The sequence below is a fragment of the Mobula hypostoma genome, chromosome 1, assembly GCF_963921235.1.
Source record: "Mobula hypostoma chromosome 1, sMobHyp1.1, whole genome shotgun sequence".
In the NCBI taxonomy this organism is placed as follows: Eukaryota; Metazoa; Chordata; class Chondrichthyes; order Myliobatiformes; family Myliobatidae; genus Mobula; species Mobula hypostoma.
This window is the reverse complement of record NC_086097.1, coordinates 179,886,447-179,913,437: the sequence shown is the minus strand read 5'-3', so window position 1 is coordinate 179,913,437 and position 26,991 is coordinate 179,886,447. Positions and strand designations below refer to the sequence as shown.

Below are 26,991 nucleotides of genomic sequence, written 5' to 3'. Positions count from 1 at the left end.
GGGCCAAAATTTCTTTAGTCTCTGAGGAAGTTGAGGTGCTGGTGAGCTGCCTTGTCTGCGATGTCAATGTGTTTGGACAAGTACACACTTGGTAATGTTCAGTCCGAGGAACTTGCAGTTCTCAACACGACTTTGGATAGATTTATGGGCAGTGATCCATGCTACAGGGGTGTTGGTAGGGGAATGGAACCGAGGCTGAGGTTAGCCCAGTTATTGGACGATGGACTTCTGTTCCCGGTGTTGCTACACTTGGATAATGAATGGTCATCTGCAAAGTTTGGAACTTTAGAGTAAGTATGACGATCTGTCCATTGCACATCATTTAACAGTCAAATGACAGGATTACCAGACTGTTTAATTGCTAGTAGTCTGGTCAGTTAACTATGATGAGTAGAAATTCTTTTCACCCTGCTGAGTGGTGGATTCAGCAGGTTCATGGGTGCTCTCCACCATTGAGGACGTCTACAAGAGCTGATGTCTCAGGAGGATAGCATCCATGATCAGGAGGCCCCACTATCTGAGCCATGCCCTGTTCTCGATGCCATCAGGTAGGAGGTGCTAAAGATCCACACCTCAAGATTCAACAATGGCAATTTACCCACCACTTCAGTGCACTGTGTAATGGACTGATTTGTATGAACAGTATGCAAGACAAGTTTCTCACTCTACCTTAGTACATGTGATGATAATAAACTGAATGCTCAACTTCAGTGCTCCTCTCTCCTCCTTGAACCTTACCCCCCTGTGAACTCACTGCACTCCACTCTCTCAGCACCAATACCAATCACAACCTTACCATCAAACCTGCAGACAAAGGGGGTGCTGTTGTAGTGTGGTGGGCTGACCTGTATCTTGCTGAAGCCAGGCAGCAACTCTCAGACACCTCCACTTACTTACCTCTTGAAAAGGACCCCACTCTGGACCATTAGAAGATTGTCTCTGACACCATCATTAACCTCATCAATTCTGGAGAACTCCCATCCAAGCTCATTGTTCCTTTACCATACACTGCTCGTTTCTAACTCCGACCCAAGATCCACAAACTTGCCTGTCTAGGTCGGCCCATTGTTCCTGCCTGCTCCAGTCCCACTGAACTTGTGTCAGCATACCTCAACTCCACTCTATTGCCTTGGTTCAATCCCTTCCCATCTACATCTGCGACACTTGACATGCTCTTGATCTCCTCAAAAACTTTCAATTCCCTGGCCCTGACCACCTCATTTGCAACATGGGTGTCCAGTTCCTATATACTTCTATCCCCCATCAAGAAGACCTTAAAGCTCTCCACTTCTTTCTCAACAAAAGATCCAACCAGTTCCCCTCACCACCCTCCTCCATCTGTCAGAACTAGTCTTCACCTCCAGCAATTTTGCCTTCAGCTTCTCTCACTTTCTTCACACACAAGGACTAGCCACGGGCACCCACATGGGCCCTAACGTTTTGTTGGCTATATGGAACAGTCCACGTTCCAAGCCTTTCCTGGATATGGTCCCCTACTCTTCCTGCACTACACTGACAACTGCATTGGTGCTGCTTCATGCACCAATGTTAAGCTCACCAATTTCATCAACTTCCACCCTCCCCTTAAATTCACCTTGTCTATTTCTCATGCCTTTCTCCCCTTTCTCGATCTCTCTTTCTCCATCTCTGGAGACAAACTGTCTACCAATATCTTTTATAAACCTACCAATTCCCACAGCTATCTCAATTATATCTCTTCCCACTCTGACTCCTGTTAAGAAAAATGTTCTTCCCTTTTCTCAGTTCCTTCGTCTCTGCTGCATTTGTTCCCAGGATGAGACTTTCTTTTCCGGGACATCAGAGAGGTCATCCTTCAAAGAATGGGGTTTCCCATCCTTCACCATTGATACTGCCCTCACTTGCATCTCCTCTGTTTCCCAGACATCTTCACTCACCACACCTTCCTGCCACCTTAACAGTGGTAGAGTTCCTTTTGTCCTTATCTACCACCCCATGAGCCTCTGTATCCAACATCATTCTCCACAACTTTCGCAGGATCCTACTATCAAACACATTCATCCGTCTCCACTAACCTACCTCCTGGCCACCAGTAATGCTACATCTGCCCATTCACCTCCTCCCTCACCTCCATTCAGGGCCTCAAACAGTCCTTCCAGGTGAGGCATCACTCCACCTGCAAATATGTTGGGGCCTCCTCTGCATTGGTGAGATGCAATATAAACTGGGGGACCGTTTTGTCAAGCGCCTTCGCTCCATCCACCAAAAGTGGAATTTCCCGGTGGCCAACCATTTTGATTCCTATCCCCATTCCCGATCTGACATGTCTGTCCATTGCCTCTTCTTTTGCCGTAATGAAGCCACTGTCAGGGTGGGGGAGCAACACCTCATATTCCATCTTGGTAGCCTCCAACATGATGGCATGAATACCAATTCCTCCTTCTGGTAAAAATATTTTTTTTTCTTTCTTTTCCCTTTCCTTCTGCTTCTATTCTCCTCTCTGAACACTTACCTCTTCCCCTCACCTGCCTATGACCTACCCCTGGAGCCCCGGTTCCTTTCTTTCTCCCATGGTTTACACTCCTCTCCTATTATATTCCTCCTTCTTCAGCCCTTGACCTTTCCCACCCACCTAGTTTCATGTATCATCTTCCAGCTAGTCCTCCTTCCCTCCTTCCCCTCTCCCAACCTTTTATTGTGGCATCTCTGCTCTTCCTTTTCAGTCCTGAAGAAGGGTCTCGGCCCAAAACATCAACTGTCTATTCATTTTCATAGATGCAGCCTGATCTGCCGAGCTCCCCCAGCATTTTGTATGTGTTGGTTTGGATTTCCAGTGTCTGCAGACATCTTGTGTTAATAATACGCCATTTCCAAATTCTCTTCCAATTCTTGAACTGACCTGGAAAGCCCCAATTTTACCACAGACTCTATTGATCTTGTACTTCTTAATTTGCATTAGTGCCTTTGTCTAATTTTGTGTATTTTATGATAAAGGTTAAGTATAATTTATTTTAACTAATGTTTACGTTAATTGATGTTTACCATATTTGCAATATATTGTGCTCCTGCTGCGGAAAGTGAGCTGTCATATGGTATGTGCCCATGAAAGTAAACTTGATCTTGAGCCCACTGCAGGGATTTGTTTCCATTCAGTTCAGCTGCCACTTGCAGATGTTAGTGCCATTGAAAAGGGATGGAATAAAGATCAAAGATTAACTTTATTTGTCACATATACATTGAAACAAACAGTGAAATGTGTTGTTTGTGTCAATGGCCATCACAGTCCGAGATGTGCCGGGGGGGCAATCGTAAGTGTTGCCATGCTTCTGCCACCAACATCGTAAGCCTACAACTCACCAACCCTAACTATTCATCTTTGGGTTGTGGCAGGAAACTAGAGCACCCAGAGGGGAGAACATACAAACTCTACAGACAGCGGTGCAGATTGAACCGCAATCGGTGATCACAGGTGTTGTAAGTGTTGTGCTAACCACTACACTATTGTGGTCAGCCAGTAGGAACTCTGTGGGCTCAAAGGCAGTGCCCTCCATGGTTCACATTGCTGAATAGTGGACCCAATTGTTCTGTAACAGGAGATCCTCAGGGCAAGGGGGAAAAAAACAGTGAAAATTGAACAAACTGCAGATAGATGCTGGAAATCTGAAATAAGAAAGGAAAGTGCTTGAAGTGTTCAATCCAGGTATTATCTGTCAAGAAAGGAATCGAGTTAACACTTCTGTTACCCGGTGCAGACATGTCCCAAGTGCGGAGTGAGAGACACTGAAGCAGGTCGATAGTTCACAAACTATAATGTAAACAGTGTTAAAGGGAAAATAAACAATAAACGCTAGAACAAATAGGGCCGTTAACTAAAACTCTCAAATGGGAAACGAAGCCTACACTGCGGCTGAAAAGAAAATCTAAACATTAAACAAATACCACTAGACTTCAGAATCAGTAGACTCGAAAGTCCAGTTTCTCAGGGAAGGCTGAAAGCAAACAGGCAGCGAAGCATTGCTGCGCTCTGTCCAAGTCTCGACAAGCACTACAATGACAAGTATGGAGTTAAATACTATAACGATTAAATAATAATTAGCTGACGTGCAAATTCACGAGTGCAATTGCTGTATCTACTGCGCTGCCGAATCTGTGGCTGTGACAGCTTCACATTTAAATAACTTACTCATTGAGTAATACAGCACAGAAACAGGGCCTTTGGCCCAGCTGGTCCATGCCAACCATGGTTCACATCTAAGCAAGTCCTATTTGCTCACGTTGGGCCCATATCCCTCTGAAACTTTCTTATCTATGTACCTGTCCAAGTACCTTTTAAATGTTGTTATTGTACCTGTGTCAACCACCTTCTCTGGCAGCTCGTTCCATATAGTGACCACCCAGTGGGGTGGGTGGGATCTTTGATTATGTTGACTGCTTTACTGAGACAGTGAGAAGTATAGATAGAGTCCGTAGAGGGCAGGCTGGTTCCCATGGGTGTACTGGGCTGTGTCTATAACTCTCTGCAGTTTCTTGTGCTCATGGGTGGAAAAGCTGCCATTCCAAGCTGAAATGCGTCGGGACAGGAGGCTCTCCATGGTGTATCTGGATAAGTTGGCGAGGGGTGAGCATTAGGGTGAGAGTAGAGGTTGTGTTAGTGGGATTTGAACAGTGGTTTGTAGATCAGTGGTTCAGCATTCTGACTGCTAATCCATTAACTTAGCCTCTCCTGTCACGTGTACACATTCCACTGCTGCCCGTTTACTGACCAATGTGTGATGTGACTCTCGTTCTGCAGCCTGTCTCTGTAGCGGGTTTGGAACTCTGCCTCGGGTGTGCGATGACCTCGGGAAGTGCCTCTGTCGAGCAGAGTTCGGGGGCCCTCAGTGCAACCGCTGTCAAGTGGGTTATCACTCCTTCCCCTACTGCCGAGGTAGGAACTGGCATTGATACATCTTGTGATCGCCTGGAATCAGAGTTGTATCCTGTCACACACAGGCCTTGTTCATATCTACAGGATGGTCTGCATTGTTTGTCAATGTTTAGTGAAGTTTTAAACAAAGGTTTGCTTTCATAACACAGCCCTTGCACACTCAGGAGACAAAAGAGACTGGATGCTGGAACCTGGAGCAACATACAGACTCCTGGAGGAAGTTGGTGGGTCAGGCAACACCTGTAAGGGGAGATGGATGGTTAATGTTTTGGGTTCTGCCCCATTTCCCTCCACAGTTGCTGCCTGACTCAGAGTTCCTCTGGCATCTTCCAGCCTCCACGTGCTGCAAACATCAGGGGCCGGCAAAAATACATTTGGAATTGCGTCTGCTGCTGTAAATTGGAAGTGCACAGCACGCTCCCTGTGATCTGACAATGACCAGATCTTGGGTTTGGTGCCACATGTAGAACATAGAGCATCAACAGTGCAGCACAGGAACAGGCCATTTGGCCCACAGTGCTGTGCTGAACAAGCTAAAAAAAAAATCAAAAACACCCTAACACTAATCCCTCCTACCTACACCATGTCCACATCCCTCCATCTTCCTTGCATCCATGTGCCTATCCAAACGTCTCTAATGTATTTGCCTCGACCACCACAACAGGCAGCACATTCCAGGCATCCATGACTCTCTGAGTGAAAAACTTACCCCTCACATCCCCCTTGAACCTACCCCCTCTCACCTTCAATGCATGCCCCCGGTATTAGACATTTCAACCCTGGGAAACAGATACTCTCTGTCTACTCTATCTTTGCCTCTCCTAATCTTGTAAACCTCTGTCAGATTTCCCCTCAGCCTCGGCTGCTCCAGAGAAAACAACCCAAGTTTATCCAGCCTCTCGAGATAGCACATTTCCTTTAACCCAGACATCATCCTGGTGAACTTCTTCTGCACCCTCTCCCTAAGCCTCAAAATCCTTCCTATAGCAGGGTGACCAGAACAGTATGCACTACTCCAGATGTGGCCTAACCAGAGTTTCATAATGTTGCAACATAACCTCCTGACTTTTTAACTCAATGCCTTGACTAACAAAAGCAAGCAATTCCATAAGCCTTCTTAACCACCCTATTGTCCTGTGCAGCCACTTCCAAGGAGCTGTGAGCTTGGATCCCAAGGTCTGTCTGCTCAGCAACACTGTTTCGGATTTTGCCCTTAATGGTGTACTGTCTCCTTGAATTTGCCTGACCAAGGCACAACACCTCACATTTATCTGGGTTAATCGCCATTTGCCATTTCTCTGCCCATTTCTGCAACTGATCTACATCACACTGTATTCTTTGCCAGTCTTCTACATTATCTACAACTCCACCAATCTTGGTATCATCCACAAATTTACTCACCTCCAGTCCCCATCTACATTTTCGTTCAGGTCATTTATATACATCACAAACAGCAGAGGTCCCAGCACAGGTCCCTGCGGAAGTCCACCAATTATGGACATGGAGGGGTTAAAGTTGATCAGGAAGGTAGGACAACTCCCCTGTTGTCCGATTGTGTTGGTGAGGATTCAGGTTCATTTATTTATCACATGTACATTGAAACACGCAGTGAAATATTGTGTTGTTGTGTTAACAACCAACTCAGGATGTGTTGGGGGCAGCCCGCAAGTGTGGCCCCACATTCCGGTGCCAACACAGCGTGCCCAGAATGTTCAGCAGAACAAAACAAAACAACAGCAGCAAAGCAAGCCTCTCTTCTTCCTCCCATCCACCCACCCACCTGCTCACACATACAGATCGGCCTCCAACCCCAGGACAGGCCACCTCCAGGCCCATAGACATCAGGCCCTCCGACATCTGGACATGCTGACCCAGGGGCTTCGACCTCTGACACTAAGATGTCGAGCATTTGCCGATGGAAAAGTGGCAGATGGAGTTTAATCGGGGCAAGTGTGAGGTGTTGCATTGGGGAGATCCAGTGCAAAGAGAGATACCAAATAGCTGGATCCTTACCAGCGTTGATGAGTAAAGAGGTCAATTACGTACCTCCCTAAAAGTGACGGGGTAGGTGGGGTAAGGGTTCTCTGGTTATTGTCTGACGGAGGGATGCTGTCTCTAACACTGGTACAGAGAATTAAACTCAAAGACCAAAGTGTTGCTTCTTGAGCCCCACCTGACACCTTTGGATTTTGAGCTCACTGACAAAACCAGCACTTACTGTATCCTGAACTGCCCCGAGGTGGTGGGGGTGATCTGCCTTCTTCAACGCCTGCAGCCCTTCATGGTGACATTGGGGAGGAACCTCAGGGTTTAGACCCAGTATTGATGAAGGACCAGCGATGCACTTCCAAGTTGGGGTTTGTGTTACCAAGAGGAAGTATTGCCATGGGCCTTCTGTTGAGTTAGGACAGAATATAGAACACTACAGCCCACAATATCATGCTGAAATAAAGGCAAATTAAATCAAATCTCTTCTGCCTGTACATGATCCACATCCCTCAATTCCCTGCACATTCATGTCTCTGTCTAAAAGCCTCATAAACACTACTGTTGTATCTGCGACCACCACTACACCTGGCAGCCTGTTCCAGGAACCCACCACTCTCTGTGTAAAATACTTGTCCCACACATCTCTGTTAAACTTTTCCCCCCTCACCTTAAATCCATGTCCTCTGGTATTTGACATTTCTACCCTGGAAAAAAACTATTTACCCTACCTATGCCTCTCATAATCTAATACAAGTAACTTATGTCAGGTCTTAATAAACTTCTGTCAGGTCTCCCCCTCAGCATTCACACTCCAGAGAAAATAACCCAGGTGTGTCCAACCGCTCCTGACACCTCAGCTCCTCTAGTCTAGGCAGTATCCTGCATGCTCCCCAAAGACCCAGATCCTCCATGTAATAGTGACCTGAACTGTACACAGTACTTGAAAAGCTGCTTATCCAAAATTTTATACAGCTTCCACATGACTACCAGATGCAATATCCCTACCAATGAAGGCAATCGTTGCCGTACGCCTTCTTTCCCATCCTACCTAGCTGTGTGGCCACTTTCAAGGGGTTACGCATTTCCACCCCGAGATACAACATGGATCCTGACATTAACTGTGTACTTTCCCCTGAAAGTTGAGCTTAAGATTTTTTTCGTTAGGTACGATCTCTGATGTTGCTGACTTTTTTTGTCCTTGTCTTGTTGCCATGCACTGTCGAGATGTTTACTGACATACTGAGTCAGGGTAATGACTGTGGATTTCCCTCCCTAAATCAGGCAGGGCTTTAAAATAATCCAATAGTTACACCGTCACCAACACTCAGTCTAGCTTGAATTTAAGTACAAGGGGATTCAAATACATGTCTCCCAGTTCAGACCTTTGCACATTGGCACAGGAATGCAACTGCAAAGTCACACCCATGTCATGGTTTGTTGGCAGATAACCACAGTGGATATTGTACAGGAAATGAATGTATAGGATAGTAGATGTGGGGGGGGAGGTCTATCCAATGGGATGCCAGGTCCGGAATGGTGTGGAGCATGGTGAGAGTTTTTGGAGTTGTAGCTGTCAAAGAAGGGTGTTATTATAGAGAGTCATAGAGTCACAAATGGAAACACCCTTCTGATCAGGTGGTTCGTGCCAGTTGCCCATGTTCAGCCCATAACCTTCCACATGCTTTCCCTCCACATACCTGTCCAAACACCTCTGAAATGTTGCATTTGGACCCGTCTTGACCACTTCATCTGGCAGTTCATTCCAGATACTCACTTTGCTGCACGTAAAGTTAGCTCTCAGGTCTTTATATCTCTCCCCTCTTATCTTGTACCTGTGCCCTCTAGTTTTACACTCCCAAACATTGGGGGAAAGACTTTGACTGTGCACCCATGGTTTTATAAGCTTCTTTGAGATCACCCCTCATTCTCTGTTCCATGAAATAAAGATCCAGCATGGACAACCTCTCCCTGTGACTCAGGCTCTCCAATTCAGGCAACATCATTGTAAGTCTCTTCCGCGCCCTCTGCAGCTCGATCGTGTCTTTGCTATAATGTCTGCGCCGGCATCTTCCCTTGTTGCTCACTGTGCCGATGACTGATTTGCAGCCTGTTCCTGCAACCCTCTGGGATCGGTAAACAACAACTGTGATGCTGCTGGACGATGTCAGTGCCATCCAAACTATATGGGACCAACCTGTAGCCAGTGCGCAGACGGTTACTACGGCCACCCCAGCTGTTCACGTAAGTGTGTTGCTGCTACCTCCCTTCACAGCATGACTAACTAGTACATAAAACATGGGAACAAGCTCTTCAGCCTACAATGTTGTGCCAGACAACAGGAATTCTGCAGATGCTGGAAATTCAAGCAACATACATCAAAGTTGCTGGTGAACGCAGCAGGCCAAGCAGCATCTATAGGAAGAGGTGCAGTCGACGTTTCAGGCCGAGACCCTTCGTTGTGCCAGACTCATTAAACTAGTAATTAAACATCTAACTAACCTAATCTCTTCTGCCTGCACAATGTCCATATCCCTCCATTTCCTGTGCATTCACCTGCCTATTCCAGAGTTTCTCAAAGGCCTCTATTGTATTTGGCTCTACCACCCCAGGCAATGCATTCCCGGGATCCACCACTCTCTGTAATAAAGTTTGCTCTGAATACCTCCCTTGAACATTCCCTCTCTCACCTTAAAAGCATGACCTCAAGTATTAGGAAAAAGATGCCAAGTATCTACTCTTTCTGTGTTTCTCATAATCTAATAAACCTCTGTCACATCTCCCTTCAGCCTTTTCCTTTCCAGAGAAAACAACCTAAGTTTGTCCAACCTCTCCTTAGAGCGTCTACCCTCTAATCCAGGCAGCATTCTGGTAAACCTCTTCTGCATCCTCTCCAATGCCTCCATATCCTTCCGACAGTGGGGTGACCAGAAATGAATGCAGTACTCCAGATAAAGCCTAACCAGAGCTTTACAAAGATGCAACATAACTTCCTGAATCTTGAACTCAATTGTTGACTAAGGTTGCGGTGCGGCTTCTTTAAAACTGGGTGAATGTTTCGTCCAGTGGGCAGATTTGACTTTTCTGAGCACAGTCAGAATCAGGTTTATTATCACTGGCATGTATGGAGAAATTTGTTAACTTAGCAGCAGCAGTTCAATGCAATTCATAATATAGAAGAAGAAAAATGATAAATCAATCAATTACAGTATACATATATTGAATAGATTAAAAATTGTGCAAAGACAGAAACTGGGCTAGTACCCAAGATGGAGCTGACGAAATTTACAACCCTCTGCAATTTCTTTCAGTCCTGTGCAGTAGCTCCCCACCCCCATACCAGACAGTGATGCAGCCTGTCAGAATCACTCCAGTATCAAAGCAAATCCTGTATGTTGTACACTAAAACACAGCCTCCAGTGGAAGATCTGTGACTAAAAGGGTTGTTTCAGAGTGGTCAATAATAATCTTTTTAGTTGTTTTCAAGATAACCAGCCAGAGTTTAGAAGCAGATTCTGCAGTTTAAGCTGGAAAAGTGCAGAAAAGACCAATGAGGAGGTTGCCAGGATAGGAGGGATTGAGTTATAAGGAGAGACTGGACAGCCTGGGACTGTTTTCCCTTGGGTGAAAGAGGTTGAGGGGTGACTTTATCATGGGTTATAAAATCATGAGGAGTTTTGATATGTGATTGGTCACAGTCCTTTTCCCAGGGTAGGAGAGTCTAAAGCCAGATGGCATCGTTTAAGTTGAGAGGGGAAAGGTTTAAAGGAGACCTGAGAGTTCCATTTGCCTGTGTTTGGTATATAAACCTTTAAAAATTTCCTGCCTCAATGTATTTTAAATGTTGTTTTTATATCCACCTCTCCTATTCCCTCTGGTAGCTCATTCAATATTGTCAACCAACCCTCTATGTGACAAACTTGCCCCTCAAATCCCCTTTAAATCGTTCCTTAATTAATCACCTTAATTAATCCTATGCCTTACCGTGTTAGACGTTCCTACCCTGGGGAAAAGGTAGTAACCATTCATTTTATCTATGTCCCTCATGATTTCATAAACCTTTATGAGGTCCTCCCTCAGCCTTCTTCATTGTTGTTAATGTACCTGCCTTGACCAATTCCTCTGGTAGCTTGTTCCACATACCTACCACCCTCTGCGTGAAAATGTTATCCTTCAGGTCCCTTTTAGATCTTTTCTCCGCTCACCTTAAACCTGTGCCGTCTAGTTTGATGCTTCCCTAACCTGGGCGCCATGGTAGCATAGTGGTTAGGGCAACGCCATTATGGCCTGGGGCATTCTGGAGTTGGGAGTTCAATTCCGGTGCCGTCCATAAGGAGCTTGTATGGTCTCTTTGTGAACCACGTGGGTTTCCTCGAGTTTCTCCAATTTCCTGCTACAGTCCAAAGATGTACTGGTTAGTAGGTTGTAAATTGTCCTGTGATTAGGGTAGTTTTAAATCGGTGGGCTGCTGGGCGGTGTGGCTCATTGCGCTGGAAGGGCTTATGCGTGCTGTATCCCTAAACAAATAAAGAATAAAATAAAAATATACTCTATGCCCCACATGATTTTATAAATCTGTTTAAAGTCAACCTCATTTGCTCCAAATCCCAGCACATCTGATTTCTCCTTATAACTCAAGAACTCCAGTCCTGGGAATGTCCTTGTGAATCTTTTCTGTAGCCTCCCTATCCTTCCTTTGGTATGGTAACAAGGACTGCACACAGTACTCTGCATACATTATATATTGCCCACTGCTGGTTACTCAGAGATCTTGGGGTAGTATGCCTGGAAGTGTCTGCTCTGAAGAGGGAGCATAAACCTGTGTGAGCCTCCCTCATGAGTGATGTATCCACAGGCCTGATTTGAGATGTGCTAACCACAGTGTTGCTATAGCACTTTGAAATTCCTATTTTCCCAGCCCTGGATTCCTGACTCCCTCACAAGCAAACCCAACATAATGGGGGCCATGTGAGGATTTTTCCTTTTGGACCTCTACTCCCAGTTCATATCATCAGATAGAACAGAACACCAGCTTTTGCTTCACATCATAAACACAAGAGATTCTGCAGATGCTGGAAATCTTGAGCAACATACACAAAGCAAGTCAGGCAGCATCTGTGGTGACCCAGCTCACCCACCTACCCTTTCACCTGGGCTCACCTATCACTTGCCAACTTGTATTCCTTCCTCTTTTCCCCTCTCCCCTTCTTATTCTGACTTCTGTCCCTTTCCTTTGCAGTCCTGATGAAGAGATGCTGCTTGAAATATCGACTGCTTATTCCCCTCCATAGATGCTGCCTGATTTGCTGAGTTCATCTGACATTTTGTCTGTGTAGCTGTTGCTCCACTCCTCCACCCAACTGCTTTATACCAGCTATCTCCCCACTTTCCAGTTCTGATGAGGGGTTTGGACCCGAAACATAGACTGTTCACTTCTCACAAGTTCTTCCAACTCATTACTGTATATGTTGCTTATACCACCGGAGGCTGTGCCTCACTGTGAAACCTGAGGTGAAAATGATTAGTTTCCTTTTGCAGTTAACACACTAACTATTCTTTCATTGTTTACAGCTTGCCAGTGCTCTTCTGAAGGTTCCTATGATTCTGCATGTGACCAGACCACTGGGCAGTGTAGATGTCAACCACACTTCACGGGACAGCGTTGTGGTATCTGTGTCTCCAGCACCAACGTCTTCCCCCGTTGTCAAGGTAAGAGAGCTTCTCTCATTGCTGTTGTCCACAATGAGATGCCTTGGGTTGTTTTCTCGGGTGTCAGAGGTTGAGGGGGGACGGGATAGAAGTTTGTAAAATTAGGAGAGGCAGCGATAGCCATCTTCTTCCCGTGGTAGAAATGTCCCAGTTCTAGATGGGTGAGGAGAAGGAAGACCAAAACTAGGGGGCGTTGACTCAGGATGAGAAGGGAGAGATTTAAAAGAGACTCAAGAGGCAAACCTTTTCATAGAGGGTGGTGAGTACATGGAATGAGCTACTGGAGGAAGTGATTAAGCCAGGTAAAATAGTATTACTTAAGAAGCACTTGGACAGGTACATGGAGGGGCAAGACTTTAAGGGAAATGAGCTGAACACTGGACATTGGGACCAGCTGAGTGGGCACTGTGGATACATGGACTCATTGGGACTAGCTGGGTGGGCACTGTGGATGGCATGGACTCATTGGCACTAGCTGGGTGGGCACTGGATGGCATGGACTCATTGTGCTGGCTGGGCACTGTGGATCGCATGACCCTTGGGACTAGCAGGGTGGGCACTGTTGATGGTATGGACTCATTGGGACCAGCTGGGTGGGCACTGTGGATTGCACGGGTTTATTGGGCTGGGTGGACACTGTGGATAGCATAGACTCATTGGAACTAGCTGAGTGGGCACTGTGGATAGAATGGACTCACTGGCACTAGGTGGGTGGGCACTGTGGATGGTGTGGACTCATTGGGACTAGCTGGATGGGCACTGTGGATAGAATGGACTCTGGGCTGAGTGGGCACTGGATACATGGACTTACTGGGACTAGCTGGGTGGGTACTCTGGATAGCATGGACCCATTGGCACTAGCTGGGTGGGCACTGTGGATACATAGACTCATTGGGACTATTTGAGTGGGCACTGTGGATAGTGTGGACCCATTGGGCTGCATTGCTCGCTGACTCTTGGCACCTGTAGTAAATGAGAGAGCAGTACCACTGAGCTGATTGAAGCAGAGGTTTGTGTTGAGGGAGGGAAACTTGCTCTGTGGGAAACGGGGATAGGAATGAATACAGTAAAATATGAGCCAAGACAATGGCTGGTGATGTAAAGGCACCCCTCTTCACAGTGCAAATCCATTGCTCTCTCCCCAAGTAACTCATGGGACTGCTTGGAAGTGTTAAATCTGAGTTTGATGGGTCTTTGTTGGTGGGGCCAGAAAGGGCTGAGAAAGATGAGAAGAATGAATGATGATATTGTTGAACTGTACAAGATTCCTGATTATGTTAGCAGGGCAGGAGGTATTGAGCCATGAGGAAGCTGGCTGAGATCATTCTCCTTGAAGCAAATGAGGCTGAGGAGCGAGGAGCGAGAGGTACAGATGGGGTGAATGGTCGCAGTCTCTTTCCCAGGGTGGAGAGATCTAAAACCGGAGGCTCGGGTTTAAGATGAGAGGGGTAAAGTTTAAAAAGGACCTGAGGGGGAGGATTTTCACACAGAGTGGTGGGTATATGGAACATGGTGCCAGGGGATGTGGTAGAGGCAGGTGTAATTACAATGTTTATTGGACATTTATTTAGGAATGGAGATAGAAAAGGTTTAGAGGGGGCGAACACAGGCAAATCTGATTTAGCTGAGATTTGCACCTTGGTCAGCAAGGATGTGTTGGGCTGAATGGCCTGTTTCTGTGCTGTACAACTCAATGACCCTAAGATCCTTCTGGACATGATGGGGTGGACGTTTTCCGTTTTGGAAGAGTCTCAAACACGATAATGTGGTCACAAGATTAGTGAAATCTGAGGTACATGGAAATTCCTTTCTGCAAAGGGATTGAATATCTGGAATTCTCAGTCCTGGAATGTTGTGGACACTGGACTATTGGGGTATTTAAAGAGGAGAGAGGTATATTACTAAGAGATCAAGGGATTAGAGGGTTGTGAGGCACTGGCACAGAAGAGAAGAGCCCGAGGGTAGGACAGCCATGATTATATAGGACAATGAGCTGATGTTCTTATGAAGTGGGTATGCGAGGAGAAATGCAGCCTTTGTTTGTTCAGATGGTGATTCAAAGGGTGACTGTCCTTCCCAGGGCTCTAAGATTGTGAGGTTATGCTACAACACAGTTTGCTGGATGTCTGAACAAGGGTACTAAACATTTTTTTCCCCCTAATATCTGGTGTTTCTTTCAGTGACTGACTGCTGGTCACCTGGGACAACGAGTCATTCTCCTGCGGCACTTTCTGTAAGTACGCCTTGAGGTTTTTCTTTCACAGGCATGGTTTTACTCTATCCTTTGGCACCACTTTAGTTACTGCGTTTCAAAACAAAATCTTCCCAGTCCTGGAGTGTTGCCAGTGGTTACGGCTCTCCAGGGTCTTTCTGTTCATCAATTTATGGTATGGCTGAGATCCAGCTGGATGGGAATCAATGCGTAAAGATGAAATAGTGAGCACTAGCAGTGGTGTTGATGATTGTAAGTGGAACTTGTCCGAGGATTAATAGTGAAAATGCTCTTAGGAATATCCTTCATGAACACAGCCGAGGAGCAAATACTAGTGCAAGTCATAATGCAGAGGAAGACGCTTCAGCACATCAAATCCACATTGACTCCTAGTCAGGGAGCCCCATCCCTTACCAGTCCTCTGTAACTCTGCAGATCATTACCCCTCCAGCTCCCAAACAAGCCCCTGTTGAAGGTCCTGGTTTATGCGGGTTATACCTGCCACCAAAACGAATAAGTTGTAGGGAAATCGGTGAGGGATGGGACTCACAGTGAGGGTCTGAGAGTTAGCAAAAGCACTATGGACTGAATGGCCTTCAGCTAAGTTAAAGACGTATGAGAGTTCATATACTATAGTAATTTTGAGGGGGGAAGTTTAAATGAGATTATGAAGCGAATTTTTAATACAGTGAGCAGTGGGGGCCTGGAATGCACTGCCAGGGATGGTGATGGAAGCAGATAGGATTAAGAGGCATTTAGATAGACACATGAACAGGCAGGGCATGGAGAAATATGGATCATGAGTAGGCAGATGGGATTCATTTAAATTGACATTGTGATTGGCACAGATATCGTGCTCGTGTGCTGTTCTACGTTCTAAAACTAATGCTTTCAGTCAAAGAATCTTCATCAGAACTGGAAAAGTGGGAAAACAAAGGTGTTTTGCTGAAGAGTGTGGAAGGGGTGGGTAGAACAGAGAAAGCCTCTGGGGTCAGTGAAGACTCATGTTGCCCAAGTGACATTTTAGTTTCTGTTGTCCAATAGTTAATGTGCCTGGAGTGGTGTAACTAAAGGGTAGAGAAGGAAATCCAATATGTTGGAACAGTCGTGTGCTGAATATATGAAATAAATCAGAGGGCTGGAAGTACTCAAAAAGCCGTGCAGCATCTGTGGAGAGAGGAAAGCTGAGATACACTATATCTTTGCTTACCAGCAGCTGTATGAAGGTAGGGCTCATGGAGGGGTTAAATGGCAGAACCTTCTGAAAAATGTTCAATTCCCACCCTTAACACTGATGTTCTAAACTTAAAATGGTAAACTGACGTGTTTTTTTGTCACAAGTACGAAGGTTCAGGGAAAAGCTTTGTTTTGCATGACATCCATACAGATCTTTTCATCATAACAGCACATTGAGTTAGTAAAATGGAAAACAACAAAACGCAGAACGAAGTGTTACAGTTAAAGAGAAAGTGCAGTGCAGGCAGACAATAAAATACAAGTCCATGGCGAGGTAAATTGTGAGGTCAAGAGTCCATCTTAATACACCGGGGGACTGTTCTTATAACAGTGAGATAAATCCTAGCCTGGTGGTACATGCTTTCAGCCTTGTATATCTTCTACTGGATGGGAGGGGGAAAAGAGAGAATGTCTGGGCAGGTGGGGTCTTTGTTTATGTTGGCAGCAAGAAGTAAAGACAGACTCCATGGAGTGGAGGCATTCTGTTACGGGTACATTCTGTTAGACTGTGTCAACTACAGCATAAAGCCACTTTCCCAACATGTAAAGAACAACATCAACTTAAGTATAAAAGAGTTATTTAAAACTAAGCCAAAGAAAACTGGCTTTCAAAAAGCAAAATCCATTTTGTGTGAACACCATTTATACTTGGACAAATTTGCTGTTAAACAGGCTTCCTGCCAATGCTTACCAAATTTCGGGGACACAAAGTGTGAGAGGTGTAAAGCACTCTACTGGAAGCCAGGTGAAGGTGGTCCTGATAACTGTGTTGGTAAGTTACCCCTCTCCTTTCCACTCAGGTACTGTAGACTGTTCAGGCAATGGTTCTGCTAATCTGTGATACCTTAGTGTCACCAAAACCAGGCATGATATACTCTGTTGTATTAATTCCTTTAATTTGTAAATGGTGATAAAACTGAACCACTGGCTTTTAATGGGTCTCATGAAATCCATCACGATAATAATCTTGTGAATAACTGGTACTTTGATTGCTATCTATCCCCTTTGGTTCAATCCCTTCCCACCTACATCCACGACAATTCATAAGCTCTCGATCTCCTCAACAACTTTCAATCTCCTGGCCTTGACCATCTAATTTTAACCATGTACCATGGATATCCAGGTCCTTTTCACTTCTATTCCCCTATTAAGAAGGTCTTAAAGCTCTCCGCTTCTTTCTTGACAAATACCCAACCAGAGCAATGATATAATTGTAAAAGTATTAGGCAGAGTCCACGTGGATTTATGAAAGGGTGATTATGTATGATGATTCTCTTTCGGTTTTAGGATTGTAACCAGAAGAACAGATAATAGTGAAGCAGAATAATTGAGTTATATGCTATGATGTCATCCATGTTGACTAATGTGTTTTCCTGAGCGAGTGCTATTTGCCTACAATTGGCCCATGTCCCTTTCCTATTTAATGTTTTTTTTAAAACATTGTAATTGTGTCCACCTCTACCAATTCATCTGGCAGTACGTTCATAGTCATAGTCATAGTCATACTTTATCGATCCCGGGGGAAATTGGTTTTCATTACAGTTGCACCATAAATAATAAATAGTAATAGAACCATAAATAGTTAAATAGTAATATGTAAATTATGCCAGGAAATAAGTCCAGGACCAGCCTATTGGCTCAGAATGTCTGACCCTCCAAGGAGGAGTTGTAAAGTTTGATGGCCACAGGCAGGAATGACTTCCTATGACGCTCAGTTCTGCATCTCAGTGGAATGAGTCTCTGGCTGAATGTACTCCTGTGCCCACCCAGTACATTATGTAGTGGATGGGAGACATTGACCAAGATGGCATGCAACTTAGACAGCATCCTCTTTTCAGACACCACCATGAGAGAGTCCAGTTCCATCCCCACAACATCACTGGCCTTACGAATGAGTTTGTTGATTCTGTTAGTGTCTGCCACTCTCAGCCTGCTGCCCCAGCACACAACAGCAAACATGATAGCATTGGCCACCACAGACTCGTAGAACATCCTCAGCGTCGTCCAGCAGATGTTAAAGGACCTCAGTCTCCTCAGGAAATAGAGACAGCTCTGACCCTTCTTGTAGACAGCCTCAGTATTCTTTGACCAGTCCAGTTTATTGTCAATTCGTATCCCCAGGTATTTGTAATCCTTCGCCATGTCCACACTGACCCGCTGCATGGAAACAGAGGTCACCGGTACCTTAGCTCTCCTCAGGTCAACCACCAACTCCTTAGTCTTTTTTACATTAAACTGCAGATAATTCTGCTCACACCATGTGACAAAGTTTCCTACCGTAGCCCTGTACTCAGCCTCATCTCCCTTGCTGATGCATCCAACTATGGCAGAGTCATCAGAAAACTTCTGAAGATGACAAGACTCTGTGCAATAGTTGAAGTCCGAGGTGTAAATGGTGAAGAGAAAGGGAGACAAGACAGTCCCCTGTGGAGCCCCAGTGTTGCTGATCACTCTGTCGGGCACACAGTGTTGCAAGCTCATGTACTGTGGTCTGCCAGTCAGGTAATCAAGAATCCATGACACCAGGAAAGCATCCACCTGCATCGCTGTCAGCTTCTCCCCCAGCAGAGCAGGGCGGATGGTGTTGAACGCACTGGAGAAGTCAAAAAACATGACCCTCACAGTGCTCGCTGGCTTGTCCAGGTGGGCGTAGACATGGTTCAGCAGGTAGACGATGGCATCCTCAACTCCTAGTCGGGGCTGGTTGGCGAACTGGAGGGGATCTAAGTGTGGCCTGACCATAGGCCGGAGCAACTCCAGAACAAGTCTCTCCAGGGTCTTCATGATGTGGGAGGTCAATGCCACCGGTCTGTAGTCATTGAGGCCGCTGGGGCGCGGCGTCTTCGGCACAGGGACGAGGCAGGACATCTTCCACAGTACAGGAACTCTCCAGAGCCTCAGGCTCAGGTTGAATACATGGCGAAGTACTCCACATAGCTGAGGGGCACAGGCTTTGAGCACCCTGGTACTGACACCATCCGGTCCTGCAGCTTTGCTCAGGTTGAGACGTTTCAGCTGTCTTCTCACCTGTAGAGCTGTGAAGCCCACCGTGGTGGTTTTGTGTGGGGAAGGGGTATAGTCATGAGAGCAGGGTGGGGGAGTGTGAGGAGGGGTAGGAGGGGAGAATGGAATATGTGTTGGTTGGGGGCTGACAACAGATGGCTCGTGTGGGGGATGGGCAGGGGCCACATATATCCACCACCAGCTGTGTTTAAAATCCTTCCCTCAGGTCCCCTTTAAATCTTTCCCCTTTCGCCTTAAACCTATGCTTCTGGTTTAACACTTCCCTAGCCTGGGGAAAAGACTGACCATCCACTATTTTTATGCCCTTCATTAGTTTATAAACCTCTGTAAAATAATCCCTCAGCCTCCTTCCCTCCAGACAGTAGTCCTAGCCTATTGATTCTCCTTGTAACTCAAGCCCTCCATCCTTGTGAACTTTTCATGCCCTCTTTCCAGTTTAATCAAATTCTTCCCATAGTATGGTAATCAGAACTGCATACAATACTCCAAGAATGGTTTGTACAGCTGTAACATAACATCCCAACTCTTGCGTTGGCCGATTCACACAAACATGCCATATACCTTCGTCACCACTTGTCTACCTGTGTCGACACTTTCTGGGAAGTATGTACGTGTACCCCTAAGTTCAAGTTCAAGGTCAGGTTTAACATGTGCTATACATGTATACAGTCAAATAAAACAATGTTCCTAAGGTCCAAAGTTCACAACATAGTACATATAACTCACACACAACACAGAAAGTAATATTACCACAAATAAATTAACAGGTAATAAAATATATTCCACAAGATTGATATTTAGCATAGGTGCATTTATGACACAAGTCAAAAAGTAAAAGTAAACTGGTGCTTCTTAAGTGATGAGACCTGGGTGGTTGTCTCCTGGCCTGGGGTATCAAGCTGTATCCCATCCTAACAGCTCTTGCCCTAATGCTGCCGTACCTCCTGCCTGGTGGTAGGGGGGCAAAGAGATTGTGGCATGGCTGGAAGGGATCTGTGACGATGCTAAGGGCCCTGTGTACACAGTGCTCCTGATAAATGTCCACGATGTGTGGAAGAGAGACCCCGATGATCCTCTCAGCAGTCCTTGCAATCCTTTGTAGGGTCTTTCAGTCAGGTGGCTTGCAATTCCCAAACCAGACAATTATGCAGCTGGTCTCTCTCCTGTAGAAAACTCCCCAGGGAACCCTCATCCACTGTGTATGCCCTTCCCTGGTTTAACTTCCCAAAATGAACCCTCCACACTTGTCTGAGTTAACTTCCAAATGCCATACCTTTGTGTTCATTCCCAGTTGATCTGGATCCTGCTGTGGCCTTAGACATTTGTCCACCACACCACCAACTTTGGTGTCATCTGCACACTTACTAATCATGTCACCTACAAATTGTTCATCTATGTAACAAACAACAGTGGGTCCAACACCATTCTCTGCAGCACACCACAAGTCACAGATTTCCAATCTGAAAAACAACCCCCCACTACCACCCTCTGCACCAGCCACCAAGCCAATTTTGTATCCATCTGATTAGCTCATTGTGGATCCCTTGTGGTCTCACCTACCGGACCAGTCTACCATGTGGGACGTTGTTGATGTGTTTGGAGATTAAGTGGGTCTTTGACTAGATGTCACAGAAGATTAGAATGCACAGTACTGTGGGTTAAATCCTGATATGGACTGGAAACTGATTAGCGGATAGAAAAGAGGGCAGGGATAAATGGGTCATTTCCATGTTGGGGCTATGTGACAAGTGAGAAGCTACAGAGGTCTGTATAACTGTTCAGCATTTTATATCAGTGGTTCAGATGAGGGAACCAATTGTAACATACTGTATTCAAGCTTGCTGCTGTACAAAGCTGACAGGTGATGTGGGTTATGAGGAGTATGCAGAGAATCTTCAGCAGGATACAGACAAGGACACATGAAGACGTGAATCAGGAGCCTGCTTCCCAAACAGAATGTAATGGCAAGTGGGATATAATGATCTTTTGCATTGAAATGGTGCGGGTGCAGATCCACCTCCATGTCAGGAAGTTGGAATAGATTCAATCACTATGGGGAGAATTTGGGTATGGACTCGATGGGCCAAGCAGCTTCTGTCTTATTTCATGTATAGGAGTGGATCAGTGATGATCCTAATCCAGTTGTCCTTTTCCTTCTTGTTGCAGAATGTGGCTGTGTGGTGAGCGGTGCAGTTAGTGGGATCGCAGAGTGCCACCAGGTGAGTTTGCTGGAGGGGTGTCTGTGCATGGGGTGGGGCCCTGTCTCACATTGAAACCATGATATTAATGTTTCAGGGTGATGGCAGATGTTACTGTAAATCCAACGTGTGTGGGGAGTTGTGTGACTGGTGCGTGGAAGGACACTACAACTTAGAAGAGAAGAACTACTTTGGTTGCCAAGGTGAGTGATGAAAGCCATGACCAATAACAGGTGCTAACTTGTAAATTTTTTTTATTGTCTCACTTACTGACGTATAATGAAAGACTTGTGTACCATTTTACCATCAGTTTGACACAGCATGATGTGCCAAAGGACCTGATACTCTTCTGCAATGTTCTGTGTTCTAAATTCCCAAGATGTGGTGTATAAGTAAAGTTACTTAATTTAATTAAAGTAGTTTAAGTGTTTATGACTGTTTTGAAATTACAGGTATTATTCTAGATTTTTACTTCTTTAGATGATTTGAAATATTTCAGCAGTTGTACAAGACGTTGGTGAGGCCACATTTGGAGTGTTGCGTTCAGTTTTGGTCTCCTTGCTTTAGGAGTATGTCAGTAAGCTGGAGAGAGTGCAGAGTAGATTTATGAGGATGTTGCTGGAACTTGAGGTACTAGGTTGGAGGAAGAGGTTAGGCAGGCTAGGACTTTATTCCTTGGAGAGTGGGAAGCTGAGAAGTGGCCTCATAGAGTGTACAAAACCATGAGAGGCATAGATAGAGAGAATGCACACAGTCTTTTTCCCCGGGGCTGTGAAAGACTCAACCTCCAACCAAGTACCAGGGAGACCAGGCCATCAGGCAGGATTGTGCTCACTCCAACAATATGTTCCCTGCCCCTCCACCATGTTCACCCACCGTGACACATTCTCAACAACCAAGTTCTCGGATGAATTTGATTTAAACAATTGTAAAATTTGTTATTTCTAAAATCCATTTTCAGTGGTTGGCTATTGCCTGCAAGGCCAGGATTTATCACCCCTCCTTGATTTCCCTGATGAGATATTAAGCGAAGACGCTGCCTGCTTCTCAGATAGAAGCCACAAACCCTGAATCAGTGAAGCATAGAGGAGTTATCTGTAATGCCTTGACTAATATCAGGATCAGAGTCAGAAACTGCAGAAGGTTATGGGCGCAGCTCAGTACAACATGGAAGCCAGCCTCTCCTCCATGGACTCTGTCCACACTTCTCACTGCCTTCGTAAGGCAGCTAACACAATCAAAGACCTCACCAACCTTGGACATTCTCTCTTCTCCTCCCATTGGGCAGAAGATACAAAAGCCTGAACATATGAACCAGCAAGCTCAAGGATGGCTTCTATTCTGATGTTATGACTATTGAATTGTCCTCTAGTAAAATAATATGAACTCTTGACCTCACAATCTACCTCATTATGACATTGCACCTTATTATCTACTTTCACTGCACTGTCTCTATAACTGTAACACTTTATTCTGTGTTCTGTCACTATTTTCCCTGTACTACCTCGATGCACTGATGTGATGAAATGATCTGCATGGGTAGCATGTAAAGCAAAGTGGAATTGCTGAAATGTAAATAATTAACCAAGATTCAAGCACGTTCAGTTTATTTTTCCCCAATTCTGGTAAAGCATCTTTGACTTGAAAAAACGCAAACCTAGTTTCTCTCTCTCGATATGCCATCTGACTCGCTGAGTGTTGGGCTGCATTTCCTTTCTTCAGTTCAGATTTCCAGCATCTGCAGGATGTGTATATATACACACATATATATACTTATACATAGTGCCTAAGAAACAGTATTCATCCCCCTTGGAAGTTTTTGTGTTTTATTGTTTCACATAGAACATAGAATAGTACAGCACAGTACAGGCCCTTCAGTCCACAATGTTGTGCCGACCCTCAAACCCTGCCTCCCATATAAGCCCCCACCTTAACTTCCTCTATATACCTGTCTAGTAGTCTCTTAAACTTCACTAGTGTATCTGCCTCCACCACTGACTCAGGCAGTGCATTCCACGCACCAACAACTCTCTGAGTAAAAAACCTTCCTCTAGTATCCCCCTTGAACTTCCCACCCCTTACCTTAAAGCCATGTCCTCTTGTATTGAGCAGTGGTGCCCTGGGGAAGAGGCGCTGGCTATCCACTCTATCTGTTCCTCTTACTATCTTGTACACCTCTATCATGTCTCCTCTCGTCCTCCTTGTCTCCAAAGAGTAAAGCCCTAGCTCCCTTAATCTCTGATCATAATGCATACTTTCTAAACCAGGCAGCATCCTGGTAAATCTCCTCTGTACCCTTTCCAATGCTTCCACATCCTTCCTGTAGTGAGGTGACCAGAAATGGACACAGTACTCCAAGTGTGGCCTAACCAGAGTTTTATAGAGCTGCATCATTACATCATGACTCTTAAACTATATCCCTCGGCTTATGAAAGCTAACATCCCATAAGCTTTCTTAACTTTCAAGGATCTGTGGACATGTACCCCGAGATCCCTCTGCTCCTCCACACTATCAAGTATCCTGCCATTTACTTTGTACTCTGCCTTGGAGTTTGTCCTTCCAAAGTGTACACTTCACACTTCTCCGGGTTGAACTCCATCTGCCACTTCTCAGCCCACTCCTGCATCCTGTCAATGTCTCTCTGCAATCTTTGACAATCCTCTACATTATCCACAACACCACCAACCTTTGTGTCGTCTGCAGACTTGCCAGCCCACCCTTCTACCCCCACATCCAGCTCGTTAATAAAAATCACGAAAAGTACAGGACCCAGAACAGATCCTTGTGGGACACCACTAGTCACAATCCTTCAATCTGAATGTACTCCCTCCACCACCACCCTCTGCCTTCTGCAGGCAAGCCAACATTGAATCACAGGGGATTTGGCTTTTTAGATACTTATCAACAGAAAAGACTCTTTCGTGTTAAAGTGAAAAAAATTTATTGATCTAAATTTATTACAATTATTAAACAAAATAATTGATTGCACAATTACTCATCCCCTTCAAGCCAGTATTTAGTAGATCCACCTCTGGCAGCAGTTACAGCCTTGAGTCTGTGTGGATAGGTCTCTATCAGCTTTGAACATCTAGACACTGCAATCTTCCCCCATTCTTCTTGACAAAACTGCTCCAGCTCTGTCAGATTATATGGAGATCGTGAGTGAACAGCCCTTTTCAAGTCCAGCTATAAATTCTCAGTTAGATTGAGGTGTGGACTCTGACTTGGCCACACCAGGACATTAACTTTATTGTTTTTAAGCCATTCCTGTGTAGATTTGGCTTTATGCTTGGGGTCATTGTCTTGCTGGGAAACAAATCTCTCCCATGTCACAATTCTCTTGAAGACTACATCAAGTTTTCCTCTAGGATTTTCCAGTATTTTGCTGCATTCATTTTACCCTCTACCTTCACAAGCCTTCCAGGGCCTGCTGCAGTGAAGCATCCTCACAACATGATGCAGCCACCACTATTCTTCATGGTAGGGATGGTGTGTTTTTGATGATGTGCAGTGTTTGGCTTACGCCAAATATAGCATTTAGTCTGATGGCCAAAAAGCTCAGTTCTGGTTTCATCAAATCATAGAACGTTCTTCCAGCTGACTTCAGAATCTCCCATGTGCCTTCTGGCAAACGCAAGTTGAGATTTCATGTGAGTTTTTATTCCACAGTGGCTTTCTCTTTGCCACTCTCTCATAAACCTGCAACTGGTGAAGCACCCTGGCAACAGTTGTTGTACGCGCAGTCTCTCACATCTCAGCCACTGAAGCTTGTAACTCCGCCAGAGGTTTAATAGGGCCCCTTCCTGCACGATCACTCACTATTTGAGGACGGCCTGCTTTGGGCAGATTTACAGCTGTGCCACATTCTTTCCATTTCTTGATGATTGACTTAACTGTACTCCAAAGGATATTCAGTCACTTGGAAATTTTCTTGTATCTTTCTCCTGACTCGACTTGTGCTTTTCAATAACCTTTTCATGGAGTTGCTCGGAGTGTTCTTTTGTCTTCATAGTGTAGTTTTTGGCAGGATATTGACTCATCAGCAATTGGACCTTCCAGATTCATGTGTATTTTTACTGCAATCAATTGAAACACCTTGACTGCAGACAGGTGATCTCCATTTAACTGATTATGTGATTTCTAAAACGAATTGGCTGCACCAGCGATGATTTGGTGTGTTGTATTAAAAGGAGAGAATACTTAAGTATTTTATATTTGTAATTAATTTAGATCACTTTGTAGAGATCTGTTTTCACTTTGACACAAAAGAGTCTTTTTCTTTTGATCAGGGTCAAAAAAAGCCAAATTAAATCCGCTGTGATTCAGTGTTTAAAGCAAAACATGAAAACTTCCGGGGTGGTGGTGGTGAATACTTTCCATAGATGCTGTATACATGAGATTGGACAACATGTAATTTATATATATATGTAACTGAATTGTACTCCCTGACTATGGTTCAAATGTAATGATTTTCCCCTCACTGTTACTCTCCCGGCAGGCTGCGGATGTGACATCGGAGGGTCTGTTAATCTTACCTGTAGTATCACAAAAGGGACCTGCCAGTGCAGAGCGAATATTGAGGGGCGCGCCTGCAACAAGTAAGTGAGATCTAAGCACTCTTTCTACTTCTCGAGGGGCTAGGCACAGGAATAGAACACCCAAAATAAAGTTTCAGAAACAAGAGCTATGGGTTTAATGTGAGAGGAAAGAGTTTTAAAGGAGATCTGAAGGGAGCATTTTTAATATCTGGGACACAGTGCCAGAAGAAGATGTGGATTCAGATATAATTGCTATGTTATATTAAATAGTTAAATTAAATAAGTAGTGGAAAAATAAAAATATAAACTGGTGAGGACAGTCCCACACACTGGGGGTAAACACTAGAGTTCATGGATTCAATGTCCATTCAGAATTGGATGGCAGAGGGGAAGAAGATGTTCCTGAAGAGAATGTTTGAGCACATTCTGTTGTATCACAGAAACCAGCCTCCCCTCCATTTACTCTGTCTACACTCCTCGCTGCCTCATAGACAGCGACAGAGACCCCACACACCCCAGTTACTCTCTCTCCCGTATTCCACTTGGAATATTGAGTTCAGTTCCAATCATCTCATCACGGGAAGGATGTGGAAGTTCTAGAGGGTGCAGAGGACTTTTACCAGGATATTGCCCGGATTAGAGAGCATATCTTATGAGGGTAGGTTGAGTGAGAGGACATAATTTTAATGTGATTGGAGGAAAGTATAGGGGTATGTCAGAGGTAGGTTTTTTACACAGAGAATAGTAAATACACTGCCAGGAGTGGTAATACTGGTATTAGGGAGCCTTAAGAGACTCTTAGATGGGCACACGGATGAACAAAAAATGGAGGGTATGTGGGAGGATCTTAGAATAGGTTAAAAGGTTGACACAGCATCATGGGCCAAAGGGCCTGTACTGTGTCGTACTGTTCTATGTTTGATGAAACTGATGGATCTAACTTGCACTTGAAGGCCACGGAGCCATCACTATTTCCCAGACCTTCATCATCTGAAGTATGAGATTGAAGATGGGTCAACGCCCAATGGAAGGGCTGTTCGCTTTGGGTTTGACGCACAGGAATTTGCGAATTTCAGCTGGAGAGGCTATGCTCAGCTGTCAACAGTGCAGGTAGGTGATCAAAGGCTCTCGTGAGATATGGGGGTGTGGCAGAGGGACGTCCAGGCAGCCCAGCATGTGTG

The 26,991-nt window shown here is 45.1% G+C and overlaps 1 protein-coding gene across 2 annotated transcripts in view; it reads left to right on the top strand.

The window, feature by feature from the left end:
* lama3 (laminin, alpha 3) overlaps window positions 1–26,991 on the top strand; it is a 321,185-nt gene that overhangs the window by 108,074 nt on the left and 186,120 nt on the right. For both annotated transcript variants that reach the window (XM_063060575.1, XM_063060566.1), the window contains exons 14-22: window positions 4,772–4,906; window positions 9,002–9,136; window positions 12,464–12,601; window positions 14,782–14,834; window positions 16,722–16,821; window positions 21,240–21,292; window positions 21,369–21,474; window positions 25,771–25,870; window positions 26,764–26,920. In XM_063060575.1, coding sequence (XP_062916645.1) covers window positions 4,772–4,906; window positions 9,002–9,136; window positions 12,464–12,601; window positions 14,782–14,834; window positions 16,722–16,821; window positions 21,240–21,292; window positions 21,369–21,474; window positions 25,771–25,870; window positions 26,764–26,920 — 977 coding nt within the window. The remainder of the gene's footprint in view (window positions 1–4,771; window positions 4,907–9,001; window positions 9,137–12,463; window positions 12,602–14,781; window positions 14,835–16,721; window positions 16,822–21,239; window positions 21,293–21,368; window positions 21,475–25,770; window positions 25,871–26,763; window positions 26,921–26,991) is intronic.